This window comes from Balaenoptera ricei, chromosome 3 (assembly GCF_028023285.1).
Source record: "Balaenoptera ricei isolate mBalRic1 chromosome 3, mBalRic1.hap2, whole genome shotgun sequence".
In the NCBI taxonomy this organism is placed as follows: domain Eukaryota; kingdom Metazoa; phylum Chordata; class Mammalia; order Artiodactyla; family Balaenopteridae; genus Balaenoptera; species Balaenoptera ricei.
In genome coordinates this window covers 123,547,081-123,561,928 of record NC_082641.1, presented here as the reverse complement: position 1 = coordinate 123,561,928, position 14,848 = coordinate 123,547,081, and the positions used below count along the sequence as shown (strand labels likewise).

The 14,848-nt window shown below is 35.0% G+C and overlaps 1 protein-coding gene across 7 annotated transcripts in view; it reads right to left on the bottom strand.

Annotated features, from left to right (window-relative positions):
• Positions 1–14,848, bottom strand: part of RBM27 (RNA binding motif protein 27) — a 68,751-nt gene that overhangs the window by 40,850 nt on the left and 13,053 nt on the right. For 5 of the 7 annotated variants that reach the window (XM_059917397.1, XM_059917393.1, XM_059917396.1 and 2 more), the window contains exons 3-8: positions 13,578–13,702; positions 6,174–6,265; positions 5,309–5,502; positions 4,298–4,561; positions 2,507–2,794; positions 244–378 (exon numbers count right to left, since the gene is read on the bottom strand). In XM_059917397.1, the coding sequence (XP_059773380.1) occupies positions 244–378; positions 2,507–2,794; positions 4,298–4,561; positions 5,309–5,502; positions 6,174–6,265; positions 13,578–13,702 (1,098 nt within the window). The remainder of the gene's footprint in view (positions 1–243; positions 379–2,506; positions 2,795–4,297; positions 4,562–5,308; positions 5,503–6,173; positions 6,266–13,577; positions 13,703–14,848) is intronic. The other 2 variants (XM_059917398.1, XM_059917400.1) reach the window with 1 other exon arrangement.

Below are 14,848 nucleotides of genomic sequence, written 5' to 3'. Positions count from 1 at the left end.
CTACAGCAGAGTAGACTTCTCCAATACAGAAGGCCTTACCCTTCTCTCCCATTATCACACAAAATTAAAATACAGTTATATATCATAACCACACAGTAAACTGCCCTGTAAACACAAATTTAATTTTTATATAGCACAGTCCATAAAAATAGAAATTAATTGTATTTTTTTTAAGTGTAAGACTGTTCTGAGAAAACTTGGCTTTTCTATACCCTAGCAATTTTAAATCAAACGTATACTTACGTTCTGACACTGTATAAAGGAGGTTCTGGGGTAAAGGAGGAGGTAGTCTTGCTCCCACTGGTGCAAGATTGGGCACTGCACTTGTCCCAGGCTGGTCACGGTTGTTTATCAAGCTTGACTGTGTTATAGGTGGTCCTACAGACCATCAAAAGTGAAAGGTAGAGCATTAATGTTTCCTAGCTAATAAAAATACTCTCTACACCAAGTATTAATTTGGATATTCACACTTAAAATACCTACTTTGGCTTAGAACAGAATTAAGGAATTTGATATGTGCAGGCTTAAGCACTGGGTACATAATTAATTTAAATGACATTTTAGTTCTATAACAGACAAAACTAATCTCGGGTGGAAAAATGGCAGAACTGGTTGCATCTAGAGGGGGAGTAGAAAATGGCTACCAAGGGACCTGAACAAACTTTCTGGGGTGATAGAGTTCTACAGAACTCTCAAGTTAATGATAAACATGTTTAAGTGTACTGATGTTACAATGTACTGTGAAATGCATCAAAACTAAAAATGGAGAGATCACATGTGATAATACAAATATAGTAAAATGTTAACTGTAGAACCTAGATGGTATTTGTTTCCTTGAAATTTTTCATAGCAAAATGTTGGGGGGAAATGACATTCTTAGATTTAACTTTTAAACAGATATGTTCCCAAAATGAGGTTAAGATCTTTTATTGTGAGAATTCCTATACAGCAAAGATGCCTTTTAATCTGGGAAATAAAATCTCACCTTGAGCTTCATAATTATACCATTCATGTGACAATATTAAATACTAACAAACACTGTTAAAATAACCATATTGCTATTGACCAAATCTATGTATTAAATGTCTCCGAATCTTTATCAACTTTAATGAAATGTGTTCTATAAAGAATATTACTGCAGGAAAGCTATGTGATGGGTACATGGAATCGTGTTAAACTATTTTTGCAACTTCTTGTGAGTCTGCAATAATTTTAAAAATTAAGATTCAAAAAAAACCCCAAAATTGAAAAAGTACAACTTAAATAAATTGAATGGCAACCATTTTTTAAAATAATCTGCCAACTCTTAAAACATTATATGTCTTTGGGCAGGTATTTTTCTTATATCTTTGTACACATGTAAACTGATTGCCCCAGAATTTTTTCAGTTACATTTAAAAAATTTAGTCTTATTTCTGTTTCTGCTAAACCAGCAACTGTTAAGTTTTTTAAAATGATCATTTTAAAACATTTCTTACTCTTAATTTTGGTGGATGTGGTAACAGCATATTGATCATTTTTTTTTGAAGTCCTTATCATTGAAGAGATTCATACTGAAGTACATACTGGTGAAATGCTATGACATCTGAAATTTACTTCAGCAAAAAAAAAATAAATAAATAAGCAAAAAAATTGTGTGGGGGGAGGGGGAGGAATAAATGAAACAAAAACAGCTGAATACTGATAACCACTGAAGTTGGATGATGGTACATGGTATATTATTATTCTACATCTGTGTATATTCAAAAATTTCCATAGAGGGGAGAAGGAATGGGATGAAGGCAGTCAAAAGACACAAACTTCCAATTATAAGATAAATAAGCACTAGAGATATAATGTACAACATGATAAATATAATTAATGCTGCTGTATGTTATATATGAACGTTGTTAACAGAGTAAATCCTAAGAGTTCTCCCCATAAGAAAAATCATTTTTTTTTCTATTTCTTTAACTTTGTACCTATATGAGATGATGGATGGTCACTAAACTTATTGTGATAATCATCTCATGATGTATACAAGTCAAATCATTATGCTGAATACCTTAAACTTATACAGTACTGTACGTCAATTATATATCAATAAAACTGGAAGAAAAAAAAAAAAAGAAAATTTCCATAATAAAATGTTTTAAAGATTATTTCAATATTCTCGCAGAGATTTTCTTTAAAGACGGAAATTTCACTAAAATACTGGCATATTCTTTTTTTTCTGACCTCTTCAAAACACTGGCTTTCTTAAGATGCTATCAATTAGCAAGATTCTGACTCCAGGTCAATATAGATTAGGCCACTATTAATAAAATTTACACTTGGAGGTACTACAAATAATGCAATGTAACACTGGATAGAAAAAAAAGAAAAACATCTTAATTATGGGAATATATTCCAAATTCTATTAATAATTTATTTTTCAAAAACTTAAAATCCAGTGTCAAGTTAGGTAAAAGGGATGGATTCTTCTAAATATAATTCTCCACTAAAGAAATATTCAACATATACTTACTTGGTATGGGAAGCACAACAGAAGGCGGAGGCTGGCCATGTCCTTGAGGAACAGGAAGTCTCATACTGTGGCCAGGACCTGGGCCTGGGCCTGGACCTGGTCCAGGACCTGGACCTGGGCCTGGGCCTGGCATCGGAGGCATTAACATTCCAGGAGGTGGTGGAGGAGGAAGCCCAGGAGGAGGCGGAGGGAAAGGAATCATGCTTGGCAGAGCAACTTCATCAACAACCAGGGGATCATTTCCATGATCAAACTGACAAAGGTCACCAAGTACACAAAATCCTCTTTCTGTAAGAATAAAAGATAAATCTTATTATCATCTACTCAGAGTTCAGAAAACAAACAAGTCCCTGAAACACCCACCAATCTGATTTATGAAGTGTTTTTTCTCCAGGGAGTCTAAAGCCTTCTTAGTGTTACTCTGTTAACCATCGCATATCCCTGAGGTAGGGGCAGGTGTACTCTCTACTTTCTATACTGTGAGACTACACTTTGTTGAGATAGCAAATAACTGGATCAAAAACAGGCTACCAACCACTATTAGATTAACCCATTTGCTACTGAGTTCTCATAATAAAAATTCAGATATTTTAAATAACAATTTAACAAAGTTGGGCAGGGATAAGGAACTTGAATTAGATGATCTACTTTCAACTATCTACTTTCATGCTATTATTCTAAAGCAACCATTCTTGCTACATCTAGGAATTGAAACTTTAAATTATTCAACTGAGCATTATGTACCAGGTTATTCACTGCAGCATTGTTTGTAACAGCAAAATATTTGAAACACCTCAAAAGTGCCATCAAAAAGAAACAGGTTTAAACTCATTTTTGTACATACAGAATACTAAGAAGCATAAAAAATACTGAGGAAGCTCTTTATATATTAACACAGGATGACTTCCAGGAAATATTGCTAAGTGAAAAAAACATTATGCATAGTATGAATGAAGTATGAATAGTATATAGCATACTAGCATTTATGTAAAAAAGAAAGTGGGGGAAAATATATGTTTTTGTTTATGTACACAAGCAAAGACTATGTTTGGAAAGACACACAAGAAATTGACAGCATTAAACTGTCCTTGGGAAGGAGATCTTTGTGGCTGGAAGAGCAGGGTGAGAGTGATTTAATGCTTGAATCATGTGATTCTATTCCCTACTTAAAAATAAATAAAATTTAAAAATATATACATTCTATATTTAGAGAAAAAATGTTATGATGTCTGTCATTTGCTTCAAATAATACAGGCCAGGGAGAAGTGGTGGAAGTATACGCAAAAACAAGATTGCCCAGTGAGTTGACGTGAGATCATGGATACACTACGGTTAATTATATTATTTTGTCAACTTCTGTAAATATTTAAATATTTCCATAATAAAAAATTAAAATAAATGAATGCACACACACAGCCTGATCCATTCATTCAAATGGAAAGTTATAGCAAGTTAAAATTGTAAGTAGGTTATACATGCTTATTAACAAATTCCCAGGGACAAACACCACACAAAGAAATTACAATTCCTAGTGTCTACCAAAGTTTGTGGTATACTTACAGTGTTTGAAGTAACAAGAACAACAAAAAACAAACTAAAGGGTAAAATTTAAACATTCTGTTAACAAGAGCCAAACTATTAACTCAACAAGTAAAGAAGCATATGCCAAAAGAGATTCTCCTCCTCATTCATCCCTTTTAATAAAATCCAGACTGTAATGAAAAGGTATGCACTACTAGCAACATTTGCTTTACTAGTACTTTTGGGTACAATATGGAAGAGAACTTTTACCGTCATAATCTCTGCATCGCCTCTTTGGTGGAGGGTTTCGACCAAAAGAATTGGAAGAGCTATGATTATTATAGTAATTAGACCAACTCTCCGTTGTGTTTTCAGAGTGGTGCGCAGGTGCGATCACAGTAACAGTGCTGGGAATAGACTGTGCCCCAGAGGAATACTGCTCAGAAGAGTTCGGAGTTGGTGCAGACACAGACACATAGGAACTCTCCAAGTCATTCCTCTCACTCTTAAACTTTGATCTTTCCCTATGTTCTGCTTCAGAGACAAAATAAAAACAAGAAACAAATAAGATCAGACATCTATGTTCTTAAACTACATTTATTTTCTCACAGAAAAAGAAACATGAGAATACTGAAGTAAACTTCCTGAGCTGTCCATATTTCAAAGTGCTCTCATTATTAATATATCCTAAAACCAGGAACATCAACAGTGTGACATATCTTGACCAGTAACTTGCATAAAATCATCTTTTATAACATCAACATCAATACAAAATGAAGAAAGACCTGCTTCTCTACTGACATTTAGTAAGAATGCTATCCAAGAACTGACTTCCAAACTGCTATCCTGGGAGATCAGTGGTTGGGATCCCAGTAATCTACTTAAATTTCTTTCTTTTTAATTTTAAATACTCTAAGCAACCTTAAAGCAAATCAATTATTTTCAGTCAGGGGTGGGGGTAGGGGAGCAGGCAACCCTCTTCCTCCAGTAACAGCTTTGTTGACTAAAGGACATTTGTTTCAATTATACAACATGACTTCAGTCTACTCACATATTATGATACACTTATGGATAGCTTCTTTTTAGTCAAACTCCTTTGACTCCAACCTGAGAATAGAGCCTTGTCTTTGTAACAAAAATCAAGTTTTTTGAGACAATTCCAGATTTTACATTGTTCAGACATATTAAAGGTACATTTACTTTTAAGGGACACTGTGGCACCCTTGTGATACAGGAAGATAAGCAACTACGGAGTTTTTTGGGGAAGCCTCATGGACTCACCAACATTCCTATTGGGATCCCGGTCTTTGCTGCGCCCCCGGCTTCGACTCCGACTTCGACTCAGGCCTCGGCTCTTACTCCGGCTCTTACTCCTGCCTCTTCTCCAGTCATACTTCTCACGGTACAATTCAGTCCGCTCATAGTACCGGTCATAGTCTCTCCACTTGCCATCGTCTCTTTTTTTCTCACGTGTCCTATAATACACAGATATGAAAGCCATATGTACGCTATAGAAACCAAGTCTGAAAACAAATCAGTAGTATGAAATATCCTCCTTGATTCACCAAAATTCATAGCTTCTATACTTTTCCAGAAAGCCATAAAACCACCATATAATTCCTCTAATCCATTATATAAAAAGAAAAAAACATTCCCTTCAAGTACACTGGGTGGGGAGAAATGAAAAAAAGAGGTGAATCCAAAGTATGGGGAGGGGTAAGAGAAAAACATATTTAAAACTAGAAAAGACAAAAGGCTCAAAACAAAGTTTTCCTAAACAAAGACTAATTTTTTGATGGTAGGCTGATGATTCAACATATAAACTGCACTACTTGTAATAGAAAATGCTACAGATGATTTTAATACTGAGCACCCCTAACAAAATGGAACATTTCATTAATATTCTCTAAGGAGACTGCTCCCACCCCTGAGATCTTGGGGAAAGCACATAATGAAGACTGTTTATAAAAGGAAGAGAAAGTATGACAAAGACAAAAAACAAGAGGGAATGGAAGGAAAAACATTTTCTTTCTTTAATCAGTGTAGAGAGAGGAGTAGAGTATATGTTAAAAATCGCTTTAATGCCCTTCTAAGGTAACTGAAAAGTGAGTTATCAATGTCTTCCTAATTAAAAATAAACACAAACCTTCGTTCACTAGATTCTGAACGAGTCTTCTGGGGACTAGGGTATTTCTTTTTTCTGCCATCTCGTTCTTCCTCTGCTGGCTCCTGAAATACCTACATGAAAATATTCATTAGAAACAAGAAGAGTCCTTCTATAAATTATAAAACACATCCACCTGATAATCTTTCTGGCACACGAGAGGGCACAAATATACTGAAATACTGAAGTCAAATCACATCCCCAAAAGCTGGTCAACAGGAAGAAGTAAAAAAGATGCTGAAATTACTTTAACAGCAATATGTTAATTTTTAAATGCTAACTTAAGATAGAGAATAGGAGGAAAACGGCAACTCATTCTTTAAACCGAAACAGTAAAAATAGCAAATCTCTATTTCTAAGTATCATATAGTAAAATGGTGTGTGTTTTCCTAATTACAAAATATATTCACACATTAATTCATTTGAGGAGAACTTCAGACTTATTTCACAGAAAACGTTTTGGGAACAAATGGTTAAGTTAACCACTGCTATAAAACTAAGTATTTCATGTGAATTACGGAAAAATGGTATTGGAATTATTGGAAATGTTAAGGCTTCTTTTAAAACTTAACAGTCAAGACTGACCAGAAATAGAGAACTAGTGATTCTATTATAGTTTGTAAACAGAAGTTAATCTCAAAACAAATATATGGCCTTTACCAGAGAGAAATGAAGTAAAGACATTTGGAAGAGGTAAACAAATGCCCATCTAATGGAGAACCTCACTTAAAAATACACAAATAAGCAAGTGAATGAATGGAACAGAAGATAACAATTTAGTAAAACTCAGGCAACATAAAATGGCAGCCACAATATGGCAACCACATGGTGCTGACAAAAACACTCTACAATTATTAGACTATATTTAAAAATCATTCTTTCTACCAATTTACAGGAAATAGAGGATGCAATCAGCAAAATCCAGAGTCAAAACTCCATAAGACAAATGACTGAGTTTCTTCAACAAAACAAAATTTAAGGAAAAAAAGAGGGTGAAGAAAGGAAGAAGAGAGAGAGATATATAGGTAAGTATGAAGGGGGAATTTAAAGACATAAAGAGACTTAAAAGACATCAACTTGGAGAACTTTTTCCTTCTTTTTGCTGTTCTGTATTTTCTAAGGTTTTTTTGATGGACATGTATTAATTCACTCTGAATTTTTCTAATTTTAGGAAACTAGTTTTCATTTTGTTTTTTGTTTTTTTTAATTTTTTATTTTTTGGCTGCGTTGGGTCTTCGTTGCTGCACATAGGCTTTCTCTAGTTGTGGCGAGCGGGAGCTACTCTTCGTTGTGGTGTGCAGGCTTCTCATTGCGGTGGCTTCTCTTGTTGCGGAGCACAGGCTCTAGGCGCGCGGGCTTCAGTAGTTGTGGCACACGGGCTTAGGTGCTCCGCAGCATGTGGGATCTTCCCAGACCAGGGATCAAACCTGTGTCCCCTGCATTGGCAGGCGGATTCTTAACCACTGCGCCACAGGGGAAGTCCCGGAAACTAATTTTCTAAACTACTTTCTAATTAGTTTTTCTAATAGGAAAAACTATTCTTAAAAAGTTAAAGGAGCCAAGAGAAAGAAAAACATAAAACGAAACAAAAACCTGTGCATGAATGTTCACAGCAGCATTATTTATGATAGGCAAAAAGTATTAACCATTTGCCTATTAATCCAAATATCCATCAACTGATGACTGGATAAAGAAAATGTGATATATTCATAAAATGGGGTACTATTCATCCATGAAAAAAAAGAGAAGTACTGATTTGTGCTACAACCTGGAGGAACCTTGAAAGCATTATGCTAAGTGGAAGAAGCCAGTTACAAAAGACTACATACTGTATAATTCCATTTATATGAAATGTCCAGAATAAGCAAATCCATAGAGACTGAAAATAGATTAGTGGTTGCCTGGGGTGGGGGCTAGGAAGGGAAGCACTTGGAAGGTGATGACAACGAGTATGGGGTTTCTTTTTTGGAGGATGAAAATGTTCTAAAATGGATTGTGGAGACGGCTGCACACTCTGAATACAATAAAAATCATCACATTTGTACATTTTAAATAGGTGACTTGTAAAGTTGGTGAATTACACCTCAATAAGCTGTTTAAAAAAAGTCAAAGGGCATGCACAATATGGATGAATCTCATAACAAGGAAGCTAGACAAAGGACTGTATGACTTCTACATCCAGGAAGTGTCAAGTTTAGGTTACGGAAGTTAAACTAATCGTTCTAATGGGTGATGGAAAACATAAAAAGATATCAAGAAATCCAAAGCAATATGGGTGGAGTCTTATTTAGCATCCTGCAGTACACTACCAAACATGATTTTAAATCTCAAGCATGGTATTTAAGTGGAGAATAAAGGAGTGCTCCCTTGCTGTATAACTAAATAAAATGCTTGATTTGTACAGATTAAAAAAAAAAAAAGTCTATGTGATTCTTGTTGCATAAAATGAAAAAAACAGGAGTACATGGTATTAGAAATAATAGTAGTAGTAACCCTGGGGAGAGGGAAGTGAGAGAGAATGAGGAAGAGGGAATTAAAAAAAAAAAAAAAAAAAGGCAGTTCAACGAACTTGATTTAGATCTTGATTCAAACAAATGGGGAAAAAATAGACATTTATGAACAAATAGAAATTTAAACACTCAGTATCTGATGATATTAAGGAGTTACTGTTATTTTTATACATGGTAAGAATACTTGGGCTTCCCTGCTGGTGCAGTGGTTAAGAATCCGCCTGCCAATGCAGGGGACATGGGTTCGAGCCCTGGTCCGGGAAGATCCCACATGCCGCGGAGCAACTAAGGGCTTGTGCACCACAACTACTGAGCCTGCACTCTAGAGCCCAAGAGCCACAACTACTGAGCCTGCGTGCCACAACTACTGAGCCCGCATCCCACAACTACTGAAGCTTGCATGCCTAGAGCCCATGCTCCGCAACAAGAAAAGCCACCGCAATGAGAAGCCCGTGCACTGCTACGAAGAGTAGCCCCCGCTCGACACAACTAGAGAAAGTCCGTGTGCAGCAACGAAGACCCAACCCAGCCAAAAATAAATAAATTTAAAAAAAAAAAAAAGAAAGAATACTTGGGGGCTTTAAAAATATAACCTTTTAGAGATACCTGCTAAGTATTTACAGATGAAATAATATGATGTCAGGAATTTGTTTAAAAATAATTTAAGAGGATGGAAAGTGGTTGAAGGTACAGAAAAAGACTGCCCATGGATCTATAATTATTGAAGATGAAATGAGGGCTTCATGGGGACTCATTACATTTTGCCTTCTTTCAAGCGTTTTCATAATAAAAACTTTTTATATAAGTTAAACAAAAATAATCTGTATTCTTTTCTATTTTAAATAAAATTTCCAGAGCTTCCTGCGGTAAGGATATGTTTTTCCACAATTATTTAAAACTTTTACTCTGAAATGAGTTACACAGCACTAAACTGTCATATTTTTCTTGAACTAATATGAAGTATATGTAAAGACTTCATACTCCAAAACCTCTTACCTACTTTGAGCCTAGTATTCTAAGAATATGAAAAGTAAATTTCTTTATAGAATCAGATTATGACCAGACATGCTAATTTTAAAAGTTTTTCTTCTATGTTGTCCACCTGACTTAAAATTCTTCTACCTCACATCTTCTTTTAGAAGTTTGATCATTACACACATATTTAAGAAGTTTTAATTATTTATTATCTTCGTCTATCAGGGCTATACAAGTGTGAAAGCCTCCATTCCACGGGACCATTTTAGATATAAAAGTATACTAAACAGGTATGTGGATGAGGCAGGACTGGCCCTGGGCTGATGAGCTGCTGGGGTGATGAATACTGGGAATTCATTCAACTATTCTGTCTCCTTTTGATGTGTACTGAAAATTCTCTAAAACAGGGCTGTTTTTTTTTTAATTAAGTGAAATAAAGGTACTTTCAGAAAAACCAAACAGGGGAAAAACTGTGCCAGAGGCTCTCATATTTCCAGTCATAAATCCATGCATTGGGTCTAAGAAAAACTGCCTTCTAACGTTTCAGATGATTGTGATATAGTGTGAATAAGGAATTATAATATCAAAGATCCACTATTTTCATGATTATTCTTTTGCATGTTCATGAACTCAGACAGACAGGGTAAAGGGTTTGATGACAGCTAATTATAACCACAGCAAATTCAGAAGTAATTTTCCAAACGCAGATAGAACACATTGTGCTTCATAAATCATGGCACATATATACCAAGTGTTTTTCCAGCCTCAGGGTGAGTTGTGCCAATGATCCAAATTCTCCCACCTGGTTCCCTGTGTGACCAATAGTTTTATTGTAAAACTGATGGTATCGTGTAGCTGGGGACCAAGGAAGAAAGTTAAAACAGCTAGTCCTCAGATTTGCTCCCGTGCTCAGAGCAACTGCAGCAACTGCATCAACTGAGCACAGACCAGAAAAAGAGATAATTAGCCAAAGGCAGTGCTACCTCAAATCCCCTTCCTTCAATGCTATCTAACAATTACTATAAACTATCATATTTACACACTATTCTACAAGCTATTATTTGTTAGTAATGACAATTAAGTTACGTATAAAAGCTTGGAAAATGGGGAAAATGCCAGGCAGCATCATTTGGGGTAGTTATACATATACAGAAGCTGAAATCCATTTTTCATAATTTTCAAAATTAGAATTTACTACAAAGATACAAAATGAAATAGTGCAACAATTTGGTTTTTTTAAACTGTTCTTTCAAAACTCAAAATAATGCAATTTTCCTCATATTCAAATGAGCTGTCTTTCAAACAGACACTTCCAATCCACTGACCTTCAATGACTGTAAAAAAGGACATACGCTGCAAAAATTTTAACTTATTATAAAAAGATTTAACGTATACCTCTTTTTAAGTTCCCTGACCAGGGATTGAACCCACACCCTCGGCAGTGAAAGCGTGGAGTCCTAACCATTGGAGAGCCAGGAATTCCCTAACCTATACCTTAAACCAAAAATTACACACTATCAAGTATGGAAGTAAAGTTTCTTCCTATTTCCATTACTTGAAGAAACATACTGGGAGCCCCTTCTTTTTTTTTTTTTTTAATTGATGAATAGTTGATTTATAATGTGTTAATTACTGCTGTATAGCAAAGTGACTCAGTTATACACATATATATATATACATTTTTTTTTTAATATTCTTTTCCATTATGGTTTATAATAGGATATTGAGTATAATTCCCTGTGCTATACGGTAGGGCCTTGTTGTTTATCCATTCTATATATAAAAGCTTACATCTGCTACCCCCAACCTCCCAATCCACCCCCCCCAGCCCCCTCCCCCTTTGCAAGCACCAGTCTGTTCTCATGTCCATGATGCTGTTGCTGTTTCATAGACAGGTTCATTTGTGCCTTATTTAAGATTCCACATATAAGTGATATCATATGGTACTTGCCTCTCTCTCTGACTTACTTCACTTGGTATGGTAATCTCTAGCTGCATGCCCCTTCTATTTTAAAAAGACTTTATGAGACAACTAGAGAGCATGAGCCAAAAACAAAAAAGTGACAGTAATCTCAAGTGATCTTAATTAAGTATAGCTACATTTTGTTTTCTTTTAACGTTGGATCAGTTCAATCAAGCTAGCATTTAAAACTGTAACAAAGAGACTTCCCTGGTGGTCCAGTGGGTAAGCCTCTGCGCTTCCACTGCAGGGGGCATGGGTCCGATCCCTGGTCAGGGAAACTAAGATCCTGCATGTTGCATGGTGTAGCCACACACACAAAAAAAAAAGGAGGATAAAAATGTATCAGAAATGACAACTAAATGCAACATGTGATCTTCAGAATGAATCCTGTACCGGAGAGAAAAAAAACATGCTATAAAAAAAGGACACCGTCAGGTCGACTGACAAAACTGGAAAACAGACAGTAGATTAAAGTGTTTTATCGATGTTAGGGGACTTCCCTGGTGGCGCAGTGGATAAGACTCCATGCTCCCAATGCAGGGGGCCTGGGTTCAATCCCTGGTCAGGGAACTAGATCCTGGATGGCACAACTAAGAGTTCACATGCCACAACCAAAAGATCCCACAAGCCACAATGAAGATCCTGCATGCCGCAACTAAGACCCAGTGCAGCCAAATAAATAAATAAATAAATATTTTTTAAAAAGTGTTTTATCGATGTTAAAGTTACTGAAACTGATAACGGTACTAAAGCTATCTAAGAGAATATCCTTATTCTTATGAAATACACAGAGTATTTGGGGATCAAGGGTCATGATGTATCTGACTTACCCCCAAATGATTCAGAAAAAAATAGTTCTGGGTGAGGATATATAAAGAGAGCAAACAGGGCAAATCTTCAATAGATGAATCCAGGTAGATGACAAACAGGTGTTTTGGGTACTATTCTTGTAATTTTTCTGTAAGTTTAAAATTATTCCCAAATAAAAAGTTTATTAAATAATTATAATAAAAACAAAAGTTGGGAAGTACTTCTATATAATAACCAACATTTATGTGCCAGGCACTGGACTAGGGTGTGGGGTGGGGGGTGGTGTATAAATCTCATTTAATCCTCAATGAGATAAGTACTACTATGATCATCATTTTGCTGACGTGAAAATGAAACAAAGAATAACTTATTTTAAAGCTACTATTTTAATTCATACAGCCTAATTTTGGAGCCCATATTCTCATCATGTAATACTAAATACTATGATATCTATATATAAAAAGAATTACAAATGAACTCTGTAAAATTTCCTCCTTGGTTCAAACAATTAGACTACCATCTAAATCATGTTTTTATACTTCAACACTGTGAAAACATTTATTTTCCTTTTCTTTCCTATGTTGAAAGTAATGTTTATAATTCCATTAAGTAAAAAAAACTATATGGTTAAAAAAGAAGAAATGGTTTCTCTTCACATGAAAATGATGTAATGATTTCTCTTGAGGTTTCACTAATACTTTACTTTCAGTCAAGCCTATTTTTTTTTTTTTTTATTTTATTATTTTTTTTGGCTGCGTTGGGTCTTTGTTGCTGCGCAGGCTTTCTCTACTTGCAGTGAGCGGGGGCTACTCTTCGTTGCAGTGCTTCTCATTGAGGTAGTCAAGCCTATTTTTAACCAAGTTTTCTTTTTCTAAAAGTCACTGGAAAAGATTTCCCTGAACTCCTCAATATTACTAAAATATTTCTTGTAACACTAAACAAGCTACCTGAAATTCTTCCAACTCCTCAAGTCCAAGGAACTAAGAAGCCCCGATAAAGAATCTGCACCATGCCCAAAACCCAGAAACTTCCATCAAGAGAGTTCTAAAGAGGCCAACTACCAGCTAAGAATGATACTAGTAATAAGATCTAAGAAGCGCCCACAAGCAAAAGAAAACTCTGCATTACCTCTTCTTTAACTTCTTCTTTTTCTTGGACTGGTGGTTTTGGCTCAGGCTTAACTGGTTCCAAAGGTGGAAGGTAGTTCTTAGTATAGAGACTTTCAAATAGTTTATCCACAAAACCTGAAGTCTCTAGGAGAAGAAATAATATGTAAGTGTTACACAAACAAACACCAGAAGTTTGACAACACTATTGGCAAAGCTGAGGAAAGTGGGACATCTCATACACTGCTGGTGGAACTAAAAATGAGCCTAACCCTTATGGGGGAGAACCCCTCTTCTGGGTTTTAAACCCTTTGAACATACTTGCACATGTACAGAATGATTTATATGCAAGATTGCTTGTTTGAGTACGTAAAAGATTGGATACAACCCAGATGTCCATGAATAAGAGACTATTTAATAAATTATATGACAACTGAACAGAACACAGAGTGGCTATAAAAAGAATGCGTACTGATAATATCAACTCTCAAAGATATAAGATTAAATATTTTATCTATTTATATTTGCATTAAAAAAAACCCTGAAAGGACACAAAAATGACAAAGTTGTGCACTGGAGGTAGGAAGGGAGCAGATGAGGTGAGAGAGACTTTTCATGGCATACCTTTATATTGTTAGATTAAATGTACTGCCTACGCAAAAATTTAATTAAAAATATTTTTAACTCAGTTGAAAAATAAATTTTGACATGAGAATTGATAGGAAAATATCATTTTGTGTTTTACTTAAGGGCTGCTCTATTTTGTAACTCTTCAGACTAATTGAATGGGGAGAAACAGATGAATTTATTACAAATTAAATGTCAAAATATTTATATTATGTTATTCAAACCAAAGTTAAATCACTTTCATTGGTCCTACCCCTCAGGAACAGCTAAAGAGCATATTAGAAGTACAACACAGACTCTGCTTACACTGCAACTATTACACATTTTACATAAATAGCTATTTCTAAAATGTCAAATTAATTTTTCTTCAGAAAAGCATCTTTTCATAAACTTTTTTATGCTATTAATTTGTGCAGTAAGCATTTCCCATGATTATAAAATTGTGAGCTCTTGTTACACATAACTTTAAGACAAATTAATCAGACCATTCAAAAGCCCTCATGATCAGAAGATCTTCTTCAAATGCTTCTGTATTTCTAAAGCATTTTTTAAAACAGGTACTACTTTTGTAATTTAAAAGACATATCGTGACTATCTTTAATTAAAACTAAGTAATATAAATTAATACATTTAGAAAAGAAAATACTCATCGGTACTGGAAGAATC